The 19,682-nt window shown below is 42.4% G+C and overlaps 1 protein-coding gene across 1 annotated transcript in view; it reads left to right on the top strand.

Moving 5' to 3' along the window:
* PCDH15 (protocadherin related 15) overlaps positions 1-19,682 on the top strand; it is a 460,117-nt gene that overhangs the window by 416,240 nt on the left and 24,195 nt on the right. The window contains exons 30-31 of the mRNA XM_074874163.1: positions 10,326-10,502; positions 17,912-18,130. Coding sequence (XP_074730264.1) covers positions 10,326-10,502; positions 17,912-18,130 — 396 coding nt within the window. The remainder of the gene's footprint in view (positions 1-10,325; positions 10,503-17,911; positions 18,131-19,682) is intronic.

Below are 19,682 nucleotides of genomic sequence, written 5' to 3'. Positions count from 1 at the left end.
GCAGGGTGAGGGAGGGGATTCTCCCCCTCTACTCCACTCTCGTGAGACCCCCCCTTCAGTGCTGTGTCCAGCTCTGGGGGCACCAACATCAGAAGGACATGGACCTGCTCGAGGGTGTCCAGAGGAGGCCATGAAGATGCTCGGGGGACTGGAGCACCCCCCCTGTGAGGACAGGCTGAGAGAGTTGGGGGTGTTCAGCTGTAGAAGAGAAGGCTCCAGGGAGACCTTAGAGCGGCCTTCCAGGACTTAAAGGGGCTACAGGAAAGGTGGGAGGGACTCTTGATCAGGGGGTGTAGGGATAGGATGAGGGGTAACAGTTTTAAACTGAAAGTTTTTCACATACACTTCGCTGGGTAAAAAACTGGCTGGATGGCTGGGCCCAAAGAGTGGTGGTGAATGGAGTTAAATCCAGTTGGCGGCCGGTCACAAGTGGTGTCCCCCAGGGCTCGGTTTTGGGGCCACTCCCGTTTAACATCTTTATTGATGATCTAGACGAGGGGATCGAGTGCACCCTCAGTAAGTTTGCAGATGACACCAAGTTGGATGGGAGTGTTGATCTGCTCGAGGGTAGGGAGGCTCTGCAGAGAGACCTGGACAGGCTGGAGCGATGGGCTGAGGCCAACTGTGTGAGCTTCACTAAGGCCAAATGCCGGGTACTGCACTTGGGCCACAACAACCCCCAGCAGCGCTACAGGCTTGGGGAGGAGTGGCTGGAGAGCTGCCAGTCAGAGAGGGACCTGGGGGGGTTGATTGACAGCCGGCTGAACATGAGCCAGCAGTGTGCCCAGGTGGCCAAGAAGGCCAATGGCATCCTGGCCTGTATCAGCAATAGCGTGGCCAGCAGGGACAGGGAAGGGATCTTACCCCTGGACTCAGCACTGGTGAGGCAGCACCTCGATGACTGTGTTCAGTTTTGGGCCCCTCACTACAAAAAGGCCATTGAATGACTCGAGCGTGTCCAGAGAAGGGCAACGGAGCTGGTGCAGGGTCTGGAGCACAGGTCTGATGGGGAGCGGCTGAGGGAACTGGGGGGGTTTAGTGTGGAGAAGAGGAGGCTGAGGGGAGACCTCATGGCCCTCTACAACTCCCTGAAAGGAGGGTGCAGAGAGGGGGGGATGAGCCTCTTGAACCAAGGAACCAGCGCCAGGACAAGAGGGAATGGCCTCAAGCTGCGCCAGGGCAGGGTCAGACTGGCTCTTAGGAAGTATTTCTTTGCCGAAGGGGTTGTTGGGCGTTGGAATGGGCTGCCCAGGGCAGGGGTGGAGTCCCCATCCCTGGAGGGGCTGAAGAGTCGGGTTGACCCAGCGCTGAGGGATCCGGTGGAGTTGAGAACGGTCAGTGTGAGGTTAACATTGGACTGGATGAGCTTCAAGGTCTTTTCCAACCGAGCTGATTCTGTGATTCTGTGAAAGAGGGTAGATTTAGACTAGATGTAAGGAAGAAATTCTTTACTGTGAGGGTGCTGAGGCCCAGGCACAGGTTGCCCAGAGAAGCTGTGGCTGCCCCCTCCCTGGAAGGGTTGGACGGGGCTTTGGGCAACCTGGTCTAGTGGAAGGTGTCCCTGCCCATGGCAGGGGCGTTGGGACAGGATGATCTTTAAGATTCCTTCCAACCCAAACCATTCTGTGATTCTATGCTCTTGGGTAGTAACTTTATCTGTCTTCTGGGTGTTCATGTGTATCATGTGTATCTTAATACAGGTTATTCCCTACTTTTCAAGACAAAATTACTGGAAATAGCACATATGATAATTCCAGGGAACTTTTCTTCATGTGTAGTTTGACCTCTTACAGGCTGCAATCCTTTGATACCTTAATGGTATCAAATGGAGCTGTTCCATAGTTAAAAGAAAGTCCACACTCAAACCTCTAATACAATGTAGAAGTGGCCAGGCAGGTTTTTTTTACTAGAAAATCCAAATGTAAAATCAAGTGTTGTTTCTTGGAGATATACTGACTGTTTTAGAATAAGAACATCCAGCCTGCTAGCTTCGTAGTTTGCATATATGAAGTTGACTGCCATCATTTCTCAAAGGAGTGTCTGCTCTGCTTTGTGTCATAGAAACTGTGGTGCACTTAAAAGAAATGTCGTAATACATACTATAGCAATATATATTGCTATAAATTATATATCATAATGTACATCGTAAGTACATTGTACATCATATATAATTTTGTGTATAATCATAGTATATGAGATAATATATTTTATATATAGGAGCTGCAATGCAAAGTCCTTTCTTTAGGGAAATGTTTCAGAATGTGGATGACTTCCCTTCAGTTGTGTTTTGCTGTTGACAATATAGCAAGTGGTGTTTTCTAATCTCAGTTGCAGAAGCCAGTCGGTGGCATTTAAAAAGGACAGCTGACATGAGTGCTGTACATGGCACTTGTGTATATCGCTGTATTTTATTTCTTTGTTCCTGCTTTCCTTTTTGTTAAAATGTTGGTATGTTCAGTAATTGGGAGGGTGAGCCAATGCCTCTGAAATGTAGTGTATTTATCAAGATCACAGAATCACAGAATCGTCTAGGTTGGAAAAGACCTTGAAGATCATCTAGTCCAACCATTAACCTAACATTGACAGTTCTCAACTACACCATATCCCTCAGCGCTATGTCAACCCGACTCTTGAACATCTCCAGGGATGGGGACTCCACCACCTCCCTGGGCAGCCCATTCCAACGCCTAACAACCTGTTCTGCAAAGAAATACTTCCTAATAGCCAGTCTGAGCCTTCCCTGGCGCAACTTGAGGCCATTCCCTCTTGTCCTATCACTTGTTACTTGGTTAAAGAGGCTCATCCCCAGCTCTCTGCACCCTCCTTTCAGGTAGCTGTAGAGGGCGATGAGGTCTCCCCTCAGCCTCCTCTTCTCCAGACTAAACCCCCCCAGTTCCCTCAGCCGCTCCCCATCAGACCTGTGCTCCAGACCCTGCACCAGCTCCGTTGCCCTTCTCTGGACACGCTCAAGTCATTCAATGGCCTTCTTGTAGTGAGGGGCCCAAAACTGAACACAGTCATCAAGGTGCGGCCTCACCAGTGCCGAGCCCAGGGGTAAGATCCCTTCCCTGTCCCTGCTGGCCACGCTATTGCTGATACAAGCCAGGATACCATTGGCCTTCTTGGCCACCTGGGCACACTGCTGGCTCATGTTCAGCTGGCTGTCAATCAACACCCCCCCCCAGGTCCCTCTCTGACTGGCAGCTCTCCAGCCACTCCTCCCCAAGCCTGTAGCGCTGCTGGGGGTTGTTGTGGCCCAAGTGCAGCACCCGGCATTTGGCCTTAGTGAAGCTCCTACAGTTGGCCTCAGCCCATCGCTCCAGCCTGTCCAGATCTCTCTGCAGAGCCTCCCTACCCTCAAGCAGATCAACACTCCCACCCAACTTGGTGTCGTCTGCAAACTGACTGAGGGTGCACTCGATCCCCTCATCTAGATCATCAATAAAGATGTTAAAGATGTTAAAGTGTTTTTTCTTCTCCTCAGTGTATGAATTGGTAGAAAATGAACATGTCTCCTGCTGGATGTAGCTGCAGTATATAAATCACTCAATCTTGTTAGTTTTCCCATAGGTGAAGTACCATTCCGTTGCTTGCTTTGCAGTTTTTGTCATGTAATTACTGAATTAAGTCTAATTACAGGTGACTGGACTTTTTGCATATTGGGGTGGTGGCAGTGAACTTGCCATTAAGCACTCTTCACAGCTAGCACGTACTTTCCTCACCATTACTAAACGTTCTTTAGTCACAGGTACTGCTATAGCTGCTTGTTCTTTTTCTCCTCAGCACTCCCTGACATTGTTATATGGGTTTATTTTGCTCCTGGCCCTTTGGTTGACCTCCCCTCTGCCTTTTCCCCTTTCACTTCTTTGCACTGTATTGTGTCATTCTAAATTAAATCGCAAAATTAGCAAATAAATAAATAATGAGGTTAGAGGGACGTTTCCCACCAACTGGCTGCATCGTATTTCATATCCACCCTACATTTGGCTTTGCCTGGAGAACGCGTGTCCTGTAATTCTCGCTTTGTACAGTGTTTAACAGAGCCCATTCCCTTTCTTAGCTGATCTTAGCCTCCCGCCACTGTAATCAGGATGATTAATAGCAGTCGGCTACCTTTATTAAGTTAGGTAATAGAGACCAAAGCTTATTCAACTCTGGCTTTTCCACTTGCTACTTCCACTGCCAGCTGGGAAGCACTGCTTCAGCAACCTCCTTCTCCCCTCTCCTCTCAACAATACCAAACGTTGTTCTGTTAATGTACTTTCTCTGAAGCGCTATAATGCAGTGCGTGGCTTCTCTGATAAAGCTGTAAACTTCTGCTTTATTCTGAAATTGCTTACTGTTGCAGTAAAAACCCTTTTGTACTGAGATCTGAAGATACATCTTCTGGGTCAAAGTCAAGATGTCTGTATTACTCTTTGGGCGAACGTAGCGTCGTGTTCTTTCTGCAACTAGGGAAAATGATACACAACTAAAAAGTTGGAGTGCATGTAGGTTTTTTGGAGGACAGGATCATACACAACGAGCACAAATAGAGGAAAAGAAACATTAGCAATATGTAAGAAAGCAATTTCCTTTATGGTGTGCAATCCAATATGCTTTTATAGGATTAGGGTAAGTAGGTATTAAGACATTGTCTCTGGGTTGTTTTTGAAATAATTTAGATGTTATCATGCAGAGTAAATTGGTTCAGTGGTGCTCCTTCCTGCTAGACACATGCCTTGTGCGTGATATAAAAGTAGAAATAATCTTTGTCAAAAGGCTATTTTATAAATAAGGAATAGTCTTAGGCTTGAAACAAACCCCAGTTCTGCCTTTTTTATTCTACATTGCAGCACAAAGCAGGCTGACTTAACTGACTAGTAAGGGTTTCCTGAGTTGTGTTGGCAGCTCGGCACCTCTCCGGAGGCCACAGAAGTAGTATGACCTTCTCTGTGCTGTGTGTATGTTGTAATAAGGCATCTGGAAGCTGGGGGCCAAGTGCGTCACCCCTCCAAAGCGATTGCTAACTGCACAGGAGGGGCTGGAATTGGTCCTTATCTATTTGTGAAAGGACAGTTGAAAATCCAGCAGTTCAGTTGTCATTTAACCTTGCAAAAACTCAACACAGCCAGAATTTGGATGAAGTTGAGAAAAATTGAATGTACTGAGGTTAAATGCAACACTTGAAAAGTCCGTATAGATGTGTACCAGCAGAGCTGAATGCTCTCATCTCTGCACTGTTGCCAAATTTGCTTGCATTTTCAAATTACCTAGAATATGAATTTATTATTATTACTAAGTTTTCTGCGGGAGCTAGAATTTTCAGTGGAGGATCCAAAAGTTATGCAGGATATCTAGTCTTCAACACCTGTAGCTTCAAGTCTATGGTACCAGTTATTTCAGAGTCCTGAAAGAAAGAATGGATTCTTTTCTTTTTTTTTTTCATGTCTTAAAATATTTTTATGTGCTCCAGAAACATAGTAGGCTATCAAATTACTAGAGAACTGAAACATTTTTTTTCCCATAGAATTTTCTGCTAAGGACATTGTGCAGTAATTACATTCGGATACTGTTGAGGATCTAAAATGTCCTGCAGATTGAATCGTTTCTTTTGTTTGTGTGCTGATTCGGAGAATACACGTACAATTTAGCAATTCAGCTCGAGGGTATAAAACTACTGGAACGCTGTGGTGCTCCTTCAGGCCTTGTCATGCATCTTCTCAGCCAGGGACAACGGAGGGTCATTAAACCTTGCTGCTGACTTACCATCTTTTCACGATGACTATTAGTCTAGTTGAGTAGCCACTGCAGCTGGGCTCTCGTGCAGCCAATTCCGTATCTCATATTTTGAGGTGAATTAACGGAGCTTTCACGTTAGTTTCCAAAGGAGCTTCTAAGTAGTCCTTTGCATTTTTCCCAGTAGCAGGATCTCTCCCACACTGCGGCACGCATCTGGCATGCCAGATTCATGCAGCTGTGAGGAGAAAGCAGCACGATGCTGTGATGCTAGGGTGAAACCCTTAGTTTAGCCTTGTGCTCAGCAGGGACTTCTCTGCCTGTGACGGGGTGCAGCAACCTCAGCCCTGCCGTGTGACACGATGCCTCAGGTGCACACGTCAGCTCGTGGACGTAGCGCTGAGTGTGGCCCAGGAATGTGGTGCCTCATCCCAGATTTTGGGTTTTGCTCTGCTGGTTTCAGAAATGTTCTGGGAAGCAGAATGTCATGAGCCAAGGGGCAGCTGAGCAAATCAACGTACCTGTGGTTTATTGCCTTTCCATTTCTTTTGCACCTAAAGATGAAAAAAATAATCTCTCAGTTTTCAGGATATTTAGGGCCACATTATGTCCTCAATGACAGTGAAAATCCTCCTGTCCTTCGTTTAATTTCACTGGTGTCACTGATGGGAATTCAGAAAGTGACGGTAACGAAGATGCACTGGGAGGCATTTCTGTTCATTATGTCTGCAGAGCCAAATGGAATTAGAGCAGTAGGAAAGTCCCATTGCCTGTTAAGTTGCTGGTTCTACCTCTCACTACACCACTGTTGGGAGGATGGTAATTACCCTCATTGCATTAACAAGTGACAGAAGAATTTTAAGGTAACTTTTGCTGATAAACACGGTAGAACTGTTGTTACTTAAAGTATGCATTTTAAAAATTGGTTCTTGCGAGTAGCATACAAGCAGGTGACCACTTTCAGTAGAATTTTAAAACACTACAGTGTTTTCAGCTAAATGACTTTTAAAATACCTTCCAGGAACTGCCCTATTTTTAAGTGCATTCTTTAATTGCTTTCAGTCCTCAGTGCATTTTTATTATATATTTCAACCTAAATGTGCAATTTGTGTGCTTCAGACGAAATATTACTGGCATTCCACTATACTTTGTGGTGTTTCTTGCAATGTCAATTAAAGCCAGTGGCTGCAATGTACCTGTTTTTCATAGTCAGAAAGTAGTATGCTATTTGTTCCTCAATTTTAATCATGTTTTAGACAAAGATATTCTCAAAGGCAATGAATTCCAGCAGAAGCCATGCCAGGAATTTCTGAGAAAAGGGAATGTTGTTACCAATTCTACTAAAAGTGACCCTGTGTTACAACCTTCCAACCTTACAGGGTGTTTCTGTCTTGGGTGAAATAATAGTTCTGTGCAAGGAAACCAAAGCATGCCCCCCTGCAGCAGCAGCAGATGATTGTATACTAATTAGGGAGGTAAATCTTTCACATATTTAGTCTATCTGAATCCTTGTGCAAAATGCCATTCTAAAGACGGTTATGGTTTCTTTTAGTCATTTACATTCACATAATGTTTGGAGGGCTTTTTATAGTAATTTGCATAGCCCAGATTTATTCTGTCAGGTTTTACCTGGGAGAATTATTGTTACTGAGGTGTCTGTGGCAGGTTATCGCCCTAGTGCCAGTTAAGTGCGTGTCAGCAGCAGAGATGAGTAGAGTTTAATGTATCTGCAAACCACAGCAGTGCTTGTTTAAGAGGATGCCAGTCAACTAGCAATGTGTCAGACAATCTATATTTTTATTTTCCCTACAAAAATGGCTCTGTACTAAGAGTATATATTCACTGCTAGGCTAGGACCTGGGTCTGACAGACTTGGATTTTTCAAAATTTTATAGAAAAGCTTCTGTTTTAAGGGCATGTTAAACTTTCACACAAAGAGCAGAGAAACTGGATGGACAAATGTGAATCGGTGGTCTTGAAAAATTATGAGATGGTTTGTCCATAAAGAGTGTTAGGGACATTAGGGTTAGGGTTAGGGCTAGGGTCAGGTTAGTGATAATGTTAGAGTTAGGGTTAGGGTTAGGTGTTATAGTTAGTGTTACCTTAGTGTTAGGGTTAGTGTTAGGGATAGGGTTAGAGGTTAGGGTTAGGGTTAGGGTTAGGGTTAGGGTTAGGGTCAGGTTAGCGATGGTGTTAGTGTAAGGGTTATGTTTAGGGGTTAGATTTAGGGTTAGGGTTAGAGTTAGGTCAATACTTAGAGTTTAGGGTTAGGGTTAGCGTTAGGGTTAGGGTTAGCGTTAGGATCAGGTTGGGGATAGTGTTAGGGTTAGGCTTTAATGTTAGGTTTAGCGTTAGGGTTAGGGTTATTCTTAGGGTTAGGATTAGGGTTAGTGTTAGAGACATTAGGGTTAGGGTTAGGGTTTCCATTAAGTAATACTGCTTTGACAGCATTACTTTTCTTTGGAAATCTTGTGCCAGGAAAAAACTAACATCAAAATGGAACCTCATCAACTGCAAAAGATTTTGTTTAAAACAACCAACAAGTGACTTCTTAAAGTTGATGCTGTTTTTTATGAGATCTGCCTTCCTCTGCGCCCTAGTGCATCCTTGATATATCAGGCAGCATGTTCCCTCTCGTACCCTTGCTTTTGCCTCCTAACTCAGCTATTGCTTTTTGATTTGATATTCTGATCACATAAATTAATCTTGCATATTCCCATAACTCATAGTTCTCATGAAGTGTTTAGACTTCCAGCTTCTCTTGCTTATTTCTCCATACTTCTTTGCCCTTGTGTCCAGTATTGATGATAGTTGCTTTTATGCCTTCATTTATAAAACTCTCTGTGGGCTTTAACTGAACCCTTCTCAGTCCCAGTTTGGAAACTCACCATGCCATTAGCAAGTCTGTGTGCAAAGGCTCTCTTCCCATTTTCTCTGAGATGTATTGTGTCCTTGCCCAACAATTGTGGTTAAAGCTCTTCTGATGGCAGCGTCTGAACAGCTTTCCATTTTCTTTCTGGCTTCATCCATTCTTGCGAGAGTTGGGGTCCCCACCGGCTTGGCTGCCAGCCCCAGCTACAGTCTTGATGGGAGTACCAGTTCTTCCTGTTACATACAGAATTTGCGGGTCATTCAGCCGAGCTTCCAAATACTTCTAAATCTCCTTTTTTCATTGGGTGCACAGTGCAGCAGATACAGAGCAGCAGCCTGCTACAGAAATCCAGCAGATTTCACGGGCCCCACTAGAGTAGCAGACCAGACAAGGAGGAAGGAAAAGAATATACTTTTTAAACACTTTATTAAGATCTTGTGCTTTCCAAAGCAGCTTGTTAGAGCAGTAGTGAGTTATGCTCATGACTTTCCATAATCTCTAATGTCTGAGGTATAGGTGTGCTTGCTGTCTGTGCAGAAGCTTCTCAGGTGCTCAGCGAGGTCCTTTCCTCATCGGTTTAGTGCATCTGCAGGCACGCTGAAGGCATTTCAACCTGGCATAGGCATGAGTAATTTTTGTTTGATTGGTTGAAGGGCCATTCTGCAAACAACCATTCTCCCTTTGCCTTTCTGAATATTTTAGGAAAAAACATCACATTTTAAGACTTCTCCTATAAACAGTTCTGCATGGAAAACTGTAGAAAAATATGAGATTTTGAATTTAGAACAAAGGTTTCCAAAAGCGCATACTAAAATGTCTGCGGACATGCAGTTGTCAGGAAAAAAAAAAAGAAAAAAAAAAAAAGAATATTGAATAATAAAGAAAACTGGTCACATGACAAGATATAATAAAATGACCAGTCAATGTAATCTTCTCTAATAAATTTTAATTCCCCAGAATTGCATTTATCTTGTATACTGACACGTTACAATTCATATACATATCCGCAGACTGTGACATTCTGTGCTCTGGCAGCTTGTAATGAATCCTTCTCTTTGGAAAAAAGACAGATTTGTTTTGGTTTATAGTTGTTATGCCCTTGCTATCTCAGGCATAGCTGCTGCTGAATACTATCAACCGATCTTCCTTCTCCTTGCAGAACTTCTGCAGTTTATTTTATTTTTATCCTGTGGTAAACGTGTCAGCTTGATATTCCAACTTTCTTATGGCTGTAAAACTTGCTCATGCCTTTTGGAGTAGCAGGTGTTCTGGCACCTGATATGTTGTGCTATATTGGAGGGCCAGATGAAATATCCCACCGAAAATGGTTGAAGTGGTTGTTTCTGTGAGTGGAAATTTATTGTACGCACCCTGTGTAAGGCTGGAATTGGAAAGTTCTGAAATCATACAGCTTAATAAAAGGATGACAGCGGGTTTTTTGTGAAATATAGATGGTGTTTCCCATGAGCCATTTAAAACTCAACTGATGTCATAAATACAAAGAGCTAGACTTAAGGACACTATTTCTGATGACCTCTCCTAACACTGCTAAGCTTTTCCCAAGAGTTCAGCATTTAAGAGGTTAGATTGGAGCAGAGATTTTTTAAAACTGCTCTGAAGGTTACCATCCTTCTAAGCCTGTGGTTTTTGTCTATTAGTATCTCGTTTGGGCTGTTGTCAGGCTTGATCAGCACAAATAAATCACTGCAGCTTTCTGGCTCCATCTCATCTTTAGGATATTGGAACGCTATGTCCAAGATCAGATTCCTGGTGCGACAGTTGTGGTGGAATCCATCGGTGCGAGGAGGTTTGGGGATGGGTACTCTGAAGAGGATTACACCAAGTCTGACCTCATGGTCTACGCAATTGACCCTCAAACAAATAGAGCTATAATGAGGAATGAACTTTTTAAGTAAGTATGTTTATTTGTTGCTCTTCCTATATCTCTATGGACTGTTTTGAAGCTTGTTGTTCTGTCTCTGTTAGCAAGAGGTTCAACACAACAGGAACAGAAAAATCTATTGAAGCAGTTGGTGGATGCCCCTACACCTACCCTATGTGCAGATTGGAAGTTTACAACATGACTAGGTTTGGTCCATTTCCTTGAACTGAATGGCTCCAGTACGCATGGTTTAGACATTGTTTCCATAACAGCTTGCAATACATTTGGTCCACCCTGTGAAGGAGCTTCCAGTTTAAATTCCTCTGAAGAAATTTACTTTCTATGTACCAAAACTTCTTTGTGATCTCCAAGCAAGGGCTTTGGCGCACCAGTTGTTGACCTTCACACTTTTTGCAGTTTCCATTTGGAGCATGTCTCTTTCTCTTTACTTTTTTTGTCAAAACTGAAGAAGAAGAAAGGGAAGGGGAAGGAAGAGGGGTGATGTGCACCTAGTCTGAAGCACAGATGTCAGGGCATGACCCAGGTGTACATCTACGTGCAGGAAATCAGTAGGGCTCAGAGGTGCCCAGTGGGCTGAGCAGACAGACCTGCATGGGCCCATCCCACCAGCTGCTAGAGGAGATGGTGAACAGCAGTAGACTGGCCACTTATATTCATAATTTGACATTGTTTTGCCTTTTCAATTGAGTTCCAAATTAGCAATTAAATTCCAGTGTTACATAAAACATAAGAGATGGCTTTTTACTGACTGATCAAACTCACAGCATGTTGCCAGTGAATGGGCCAGCTCTGCTCACTACAGCAGTGGTTTGCTAGGGTGCCATGCTGCCTGGGCTTTTGCACCTTAGCAGAGCTCCGGTGGGATATCGCTCTGGCATGCTACTACTTTGGGGACCAGCAGTAACTCGTCTCTCTGCCTGCAAAGAGAAGCCAGAGATTAAATGGGTAAGAAAATGAAATTAAGGTAATCTCTTTACATGTTTTGTCTGAGTTATCACTAGCAGCAAGTAGGTTCTAGGACAAAATTAGTATCTCAACCCATTCAGCTGCCAATATACCAATAAGGCTGTAGAATCATTTTGTTAGAAATTGTATTTTTGTGTTTCAGCATTCTGCATATGATTCAAAACAATGAAAATGCAAATCAGGCTCCTCTTCTAAAGCAGCTGGTATCTTTTGGGTTTTTTTTGCATGTGTTTCACCTTTGTGTTTGCTTTCTATCTCGGTGAAAACTAGACCAGAGTGTTCCATGATGATATAAAGCAGCATGTCAGTCAGCAGCTGAAAAAGCAAATGGCTGTGAGCTGTCTCGGTGGACTGTGATTGAAAAAGGGCTTGTTCTCCCGAGCTCTTAATTTAGTACAGATGAATTATAGCATACTAAAGCTCTGCATATATTCAGAGTTTATAGGTTGGAAAAGATCAGTGTGATCAGTCTGATCTAGTATAATAAAGACCATAGGAACTCCCAAAATTAATTCTGCTTTGAGCATGTCTTTCAGAAAAGCAACTCCTCAAGAAAATCCCATCAATGACAAACTTTGTGTTGTTATTGAAGGGTAATTATTTTTACTGTCAAAAATTAGGCCTTTTTTCTTTTTTTTAATTTGTCTACATTCAGTCACAGAGTTTTATTATAACTTTGGGTGCTAGACTGAAGCATCCAATTGGTGCTTTTAGTTTCTGGTTCCCACCAGGGTTTAGGCTTATGATCGCATCATCCTCTTCAATTTTTTTCTTGAGAAGTTCCTTGACCTCTGCACTCCGGGCTATGTTTTAATTCCTTTAATCACAGTTTTCTCTGAACCCTCTCTAGTCTTCCAGCATCACTTTCTGAACTAGGAATATAAAAATCAGATACAGTTTAGCAGTGGTAGCTTTCACAGTGGTGGCGATACAGCCTACTTCCTTCTGGTGGCCATTTTTTGTTTGTAGGTATCTCCATGGTCATACAGCCTTTTTAGGTCTTGGTGATGCAGTGGGAGTGTGTGTTCACTTGTCTACTGCCAGAGCTGCTGATCGTGCCCAGAATGGTGTCTCTGTGATTTTCTTCCCAATTTTATTCAAGAGTGAAAGTGGAAATTAAGGAAACTTGTCAGAAAGCCAGCAGAAATCCCTGATAGATAACCATTTCCTTTTATCTCTAAGGAAAAGTGCCAGTAAATCTGCTTGCAGTGCCCCTCTTAAGTGACTGTTTTACTCCAACCCACTCCCAAAACTGGTCTCAATAAAATGTATGTTACTGCCTTACAGCCAGTCTGTCTAGTGATCCCTCTTTATTATTACCTTTTCACTTTCACAGTTTGTAAATTCGCTGAGGACTGTGTTTTCTTCCAGTCATAGCCAGTTTAGAGTATGGCCAAAGTGGGATCTCATTAGAAATGCTCAAGGTCAGAAAATTTATGGGACCTTGATGACAGCTGAAAATTCGGACACCCTTTTAGTCCGCACTTTGGAAAGCTCTCTGCAAATCTGCTGTTATTAGTATATGAAAGTGAGATAGTATCTGTACATGGAGGCACTTAGCTTTTTCAACTCCATAAAAAGAATCTTTTTCTGATGCAGACTCTCTTCATGGTCAGAAAATGTGTCCCTCTTCAATCTAGTGCCCTTTAAAAATATAGGAATGTCTTTTTAGGGGTGTTTCTGTGTCCAGTGAAATACATAGAATAGAATAGAGTTAAGATAGGTTAAAAAGCAGTCTTTCAAATGTGAAGGGAAGATTATTCTCATTTGCCTGGTCTGCAAATGTATGGGCTATCAGCTTAGAAGCAACCTCATTAAAATGCTCCATGTGCCTGCATACTCTTTTTTTTTTTTTTTTTTTCCCTATTCTCTTTTCTCTCTTTGAAAGCTTTTAAATATTTAAATCAGCAAAATCCCAGGGAATGCTTTCCTGGCTTTAGGGTAGAGGTAAGTGTCAGCTTAGTAAAGTAAGGAGAAAAATAAAGTGAGAGTTTTGTAGCTTGACATCTGAAGTTAACAAATTTTGGCTAGCAGGTGGGTGAAACTCTGGAGATTTGGCTCAGCTCAGGTGCTTACCCAAATCTCAGAAGAAATTCCTTCTGTGATCATCTTTTCTGGAGTTTTGACCTTTAGAGAAATAGCTCAATGTTCTTCCTGCCCCAGTCACAGGACACAGCAGTAATGGTTGTCCCTTCGTTGGGAAGAGATTGCCAGGAGTCACAACATCCTTCTGCCAGCCAGGAATCTGCTCTGGATCCCAGCAGAAAATAGATCAGTAGAAGAAAGGATCATGTAATAAACTGGATATGATGGGAGAAAGGTTAGAAAATCAGAAAGAGATGGAGACCCTCTTTTAAAAACTTAACAATAAGGAATATAAATTTAGCAAAGGTTTTTTCCAAATGTTCAAAAATTCCATGATGTACACAGAAGAGAGAACTGTACCAACAGCACAGATTTAGCACATGAATTCTGCCAGTTGTGATTTTAACACAACTTACAAAATTGTGCGTATTGGAAGATACCCGTGGCTTTTCTTAAATGGGCTTTCTAACACCCTGCTGTGTTTCTGCTTCTAAAACATAGTGGAGGCCCTGACTTTAACAGAGTTTATGCTAAACCTGTCACTGTTTGAAAACAATCATAGCAAAGGCCTTTTAAAGAATTTGGGGGTAAGTTGAGGACAGAGTGGAGCGGGGTGACCTGTTCCCATTTGCAGGTGGAGTCCTGCTGGGATACAGACAAGTATCACTGGTGACTCATTCTGGTTGGTGCTGGCAGCCAGGCACAAGTCAGAGCAGTGGTGGGGTCCCAGAGGTGCTTGGCTTTACCCTGGAGCTGGGAGGAAAGGATAGTCAGGACAGATAATGCCCATCAGCATCTGGGCAAAGTCACACTCGTGACCAGCTGCAGAGCTGCGTTTCTACAAGAAGCAAACGCCACTAAACCAAAGCTAATATTTGAGGCTCCCATAATCACCCCGGGAAATGTCCTTCCAATACGTCACAGGTCGCATCCAACAGTCATGAAATAAAGAGATGCAAGGCGATGCAGCATGCTCTGGATGTGCTGGATTAATGCTGGTGTGCACAACGGCACTACATGCACAGACTGTGCCATCCTCGCTACTAGGCTGCTTTGAATGGGCTGTCTCACGTCCAGCGGTCCCAAACGAGTAGCTCAATCCCACATATTTGCATTCAAGCAAAACTTTTGGCTGGAAAACAAAGACATGATTTATAAATCAGAGGCATAACAGCCACGCTGTGTTCATCACTGCCAACTGTGGGAAAACCATGGGTCTCTCAAGGCATGCTGATATTTCCCCTATCCTGTACTTTGTAAGATGGATACGCAATGAGAGATTCATGCTTTTCCTTAAGACAGTTACAACTGGTTACTTGACATTTTTATTAATCAGAAATCTGTCTGGTTACACTAAAAAAAGGGTCTGAATAGTAACTGTGCTTTGTTATTTCCTCCCTTTATCACAAACTCCTAAAAGTGGACTTTGAGGCCACTTGTATAATTTTACAGACTGAAATAATCAGTCTCCTTTTTTGTCTTTTATATGAAAGAGGGTTTGATTTATTGGAGCATAAAAAGCAGTTGAATCCAGAAAATTTCTGCTGCATATATTAACTGGAAAATGTCCACCATTAAAAATAAAATCCTTACCCTGTCTGAATCTTTTGCACAATGTATCATGTTTCATCATGGAGTAAATGTGCACGGTTAAGTTACAAACCTGTTAAAATATGGTTTGTCAAGAAAATGCTAACAGAATTTTAACTGAGAGATTGTTAAAATCAGCCAGAGATTTAATGCTGTCCTACTTGAATGCTTTTGCCCACTCAAAGGACATGTAACATGCACCAGTGACATCTAGTGTACCACAAAAGAACTAGAGCTCCGTTTATACTCGGTTTGTGTCTTGTGAACCATCATTGCAGGTCTTTAAGCTGTGAGAAGTGATTTTTTGCTCAAATACCAAGGAAATGTTTTGCAGGAGAAGTCAAGGAATTAGCTGTGAATATCAGCGGAGCATACTAATACAAAGGGAAATCATTCTTCAGAACACCTTGGGTTGCTCTTTTTGAGAGTGTGAGTCTGTGAGTGAGCAGCCACTGCTCTTCTTTGAAGTTAGTATCGTGAAACCACACCATTTCAGCATTCAGGATGAATTGTTCTGCATGTTATGAGATCCAGCTAAGAGATTACACACACATATCAGAGTACATTCTCCCCGAAGTTTAAAAAAAAAAAAAAAAAAAAGAAAAACATAACAAAAAACCAACAGGGACAAACAATGCTATGAGGGTTTATCAATAAATTAATTTGAGAGGAAATCAATTGTAAGTAATTAACACACTTTAAGAAATGGTCTCTTAGGAGTGTAATTTCTGTCTTGTGATCAGCCTAAGGAAGTAAAATCTATTTTAGACTTTCTTCAGACATTCAGAGTTTATATGCAGAAATCCTTTCAGAATATTTTTTTAGCTGTTGTTTTTCAGGATTTTTTATCTCAGTGTTTTTCACTTGATTTTCTTTCTCCAGGAGAATCACTGTACATGTAAGAGTCTGGGGTTCTGCTGTAGTTAAGAGCCAGCAGGATCCTCCTCCATCCTAATGGGTACTTCTTCCTTTGATCTTTATAGCTGGAGCCTACTACTTGGCAGCTTTTGAGACAGTCAATCCTCACTTCAAAAGCGATCCAAGGATTTTTATTTTCCTTTGGAAGTTAAAACCTTGGCCAATATGTTTTTTCAGACTCCTAAAGTAAATTTTTTTAACAAACATACTGTTTGCTATCAAAAAGTCATCCAATGGAAAATTTTCCATCATATGGGAAATGAGGTCATTTGATTAGGATTTACATTTGACCACTTGTCTTTAAACTGCCAGTTATTAGATCAGATACTGAACTTTTCCCACTGCATTTGCTTTTTCAGAGACTGTCCCAGTCCTTTACTTGGTAACTATGTGGTTCCAAGTTCCTCTCGTAGGTGATTCACCAACAGAAGTTGGGCGTTGTTACAGGTTGCAAGCAGTGACAGCAGCACGTGGTTCCTGGTTAGCTAATACCCTAGTTCAGCCTAGGACCTAGCTCTGTTTTAACAGTGTGCCTTGTAGGCCTACTTGAAGCCAGTGTTTTTGTGATAACTGTATAGATAGCCTATTGTTCCTGTAATTAGTAATGTTAGTCAAGGTTGTTCTGGTATCTGGCAGTGGTTAGAGAACCCCTGAAGTTTAAATTACAGTTTATTATAAGCATTTAATGTTTTTCCTTTTAGCAGAGCTGTGAAACTCTGGAAGAAATGGCCTGCATCTTACCAAAACAAGAAAAAGAGGAGGCAGTTTACAGTAACCTCTCTTTGTCATCTTTTGTGACCTCCAATCTGACTTTAAGGAAATGAGTACAGCTGATGTAGCATTTTCTAAAATGTTATTGTTTTCCTTGTTAAAATTCTCCTGCATCTCTCAGGAATGCTGCTACAGCTTCCACCCAAAAATTGCCATGATGGAGAGGACACTGTCAGGTAGCATGAAGCCAGTGAATAAACTCCCTCAGCACTGTGCCAAACGTTGAGAGAGCACATCCTTCAGCTACTCTGATGTTCACTCCTACTGGAGATGAGTTCATCTGATCATTGTCCCTCTGTGTTTTCCTCTTGCCATCAAACAGTCATGCTATAAGAGGAAAGTCTTACTCAAATAATTCAATATGTAGTACCAGCACTACAGTCTAAGAAAATAGCAGACATTGAGGCTAACTAGACAGAGCAGATAGGAGAATGAGGTTCAGAACTGATGCAGCTGGGGGGAAGGGGTCAGGGATTAATAAAAGCATGGTTTTTCCAAATCCCTTTTCTTTTTAATATTGAAAGGGAAGTCAAAAGGAACAAACTGCAGGCTATCCCTCCAGCCAAAGAATTTCTTTAAGAAACTGAGGAAGGTCCTCTAAAAATGACCCGTTTTTAGAGTAGCATCAAGCTGATCTTTAGGCCAGCGTGGTCTTTAGGAATGTGTGCAGGAGGGTTAGTTAATCCTCTGCAACAGACCAGCTTTTAGAATAGCATCAAGTTGATCTTTAGGCCAGAGTGGTCTTTATGAATGTGTGCAGGAGGGTTAGTTAATCCTCTGCAACAGACCACTGAAGGAAAAAGCACAAAGCCAGCCATTTGCCATGCTGCTCTCAATGGCATGGAGAACTTTTTGCCCCTAGAATTTCGGATAAGCTTCAGCTCACCTCTCCTTTTCAGTGTTTAAACTGGGTTCTGTTATTAAGTGCATTGGAGTTATCACTGACACAGGGGGGATTACAGGGAACTGCTAATATTCTTAAGAACAGGTATGTGCTTTATCAGACCACAGTTGTTAACCCAACTATGCAGTAATTCAAACACAGTTAATACACCTGGCTGTAATAGTTCTCTTTTGTGACATTGAAGGTTCCTGGATGGCAAACTGCTGGATATCAATAAAGAGTTTCAGCCGTACCTGGGGCAGGGGGGACGCATCCTGGAGATCCGCACCCCAGATGTGGTGGCGAACGTCAAGAAGCAGGCGCAAGCCGTAGGCTTCACGGAAGGCGCGTTACTCGCTCTGGCTGTCATAATCATCCTTTGCTGTATGCCGGCTATTTTAATAGTTATGGTCAGCTACAGACAGTAAGTACTCCTCCTCCTTTTTGTGGTAGCGATGTTGTAGTAGGGATGCTCCATTTCATAGAAGAACTGTTTGGAAGATTATCCCTCACTGCAAGGAAATTATTATACCGGGAATTAGTTTTAATTTCCCTCTCACCGCAAGAGCTGGTCAATGTTTGATGTGAGCTGTGCCTGAAAAGAGAAAATGCATGGGAAGTGCATCTTGCTATCCTTTCTAAAGTTTTGGTGCAGTAACTGGTTTAGAATATGTGCCAAAACACAAGATCAAAAGCCAGATGATTGAAATGCAAGTGTAGATTCAGAGCTGAATTCCATGCCAAAAAAAACCCCAAAACTACCCAGAGGAAAAAGGTGCTGTTTCAACAAATGAATCCAAAATCAAATATTGTAGCTCAGGCAAAATAAGAGGACTCAGCTTTTTTTGTTGAAATCCTAAAATACTCACAGTTATATTTTTTCCGTAGCTGTATGCTTCTTAATTGCCAGTGTTTCATGAAGAATTGATTTTGTGCCATTTTAGCACCATCTAAAGCAGCATACACCAGAGAGAACCTTCTTGATATTTCTACTCACCTCTCATAGACTCAAGAGGTTTAAGTAATTGGGCTAATAGACTAATTAAAGGATCAACATCCCTAACAAGTTCCTCTCAACTCAGCCTTTTCAGGTCCACTCATTTAAAATCAATGCATTTGAACTTAATGGATGTATATTTATTCTTTAATTTCTTCTCATGAGAGATTTCTAGTTCCATGTGCATGCTCTGAGCATGAGCACTGAAAGAATCATTACAAAATAAAAATATAAATATTTCCGTGCATCTTCCCCAGTAACTGGCTATATTCAACTTCTGTATATATCGGTCCGTACCTCCATATCTTTCTATCTTCATTTTTAAATTGGTGAACTAGCTGCAATGTAATATGCCCTCATCATGGAAAGCCTCTGCTCCACAGGACCATGGAGGAGGGAGTTCCCAGAGCCCTGCTGGATTTTCTGTTTGGTTGGTTTTTGTTTGTTTTGTTTCTATGAAAAATGCTTTGGCATCTGCTCCCTTCATTGTGCTGAGGGCAGTGAAGTGTCAGTGCCTCTGCTGCATCAGTCTGTGGGAGGAGAGGGCATGGAAGAGCTGATATACATGTATTACAGTAAAGCAATTACAGTCTGAATGCTGCAATAGGTGTAATGTAGTACAATACACCAGGTGAGATTTAAACTGTGCGTTTTTCCTTTGTGCACTGCAGTTAGGAGTTAGTCATCATTTAAAAAGCCTATCCTACCTGAAAAAACAGCAGCCTGCCTGAAAACGCTTTCCTTAGTAACACCAGAAAAACAGCCAAGGGTAGCCATTTCTTGATGGTTACTGCACGGTTTTTGGACTATATTTACATCCCGGTTTCTCCAAACAATTTGGGTCAAAGGCAAAAGTCCTTTTAAAGGAGTCTGAAAGAGCATGACAAACTTCTGTGCCGTTGGCATGGCAGTGCATCCCAAAGCTGCTTTAGTTCTCCCAAAATTGCATATAAAATTTGCTTCCAGTGAAACATCACTT

Source organism: Strix uralensis, chromosome 7 (genome assembly GCF_047716275.1).
Source record: "Strix uralensis isolate ZFMK-TIS-50842 chromosome 7, bStrUra1, whole genome shotgun sequence".
Classification (NCBI taxonomy): domain Eukaryota; kingdom Metazoa; phylum Chordata; class Aves; order Strigiformes; family Strigidae; genus Strix; species Strix uralensis.
This window is presented reverse-complemented; position numbering and strand designations above follow the sequence as displayed.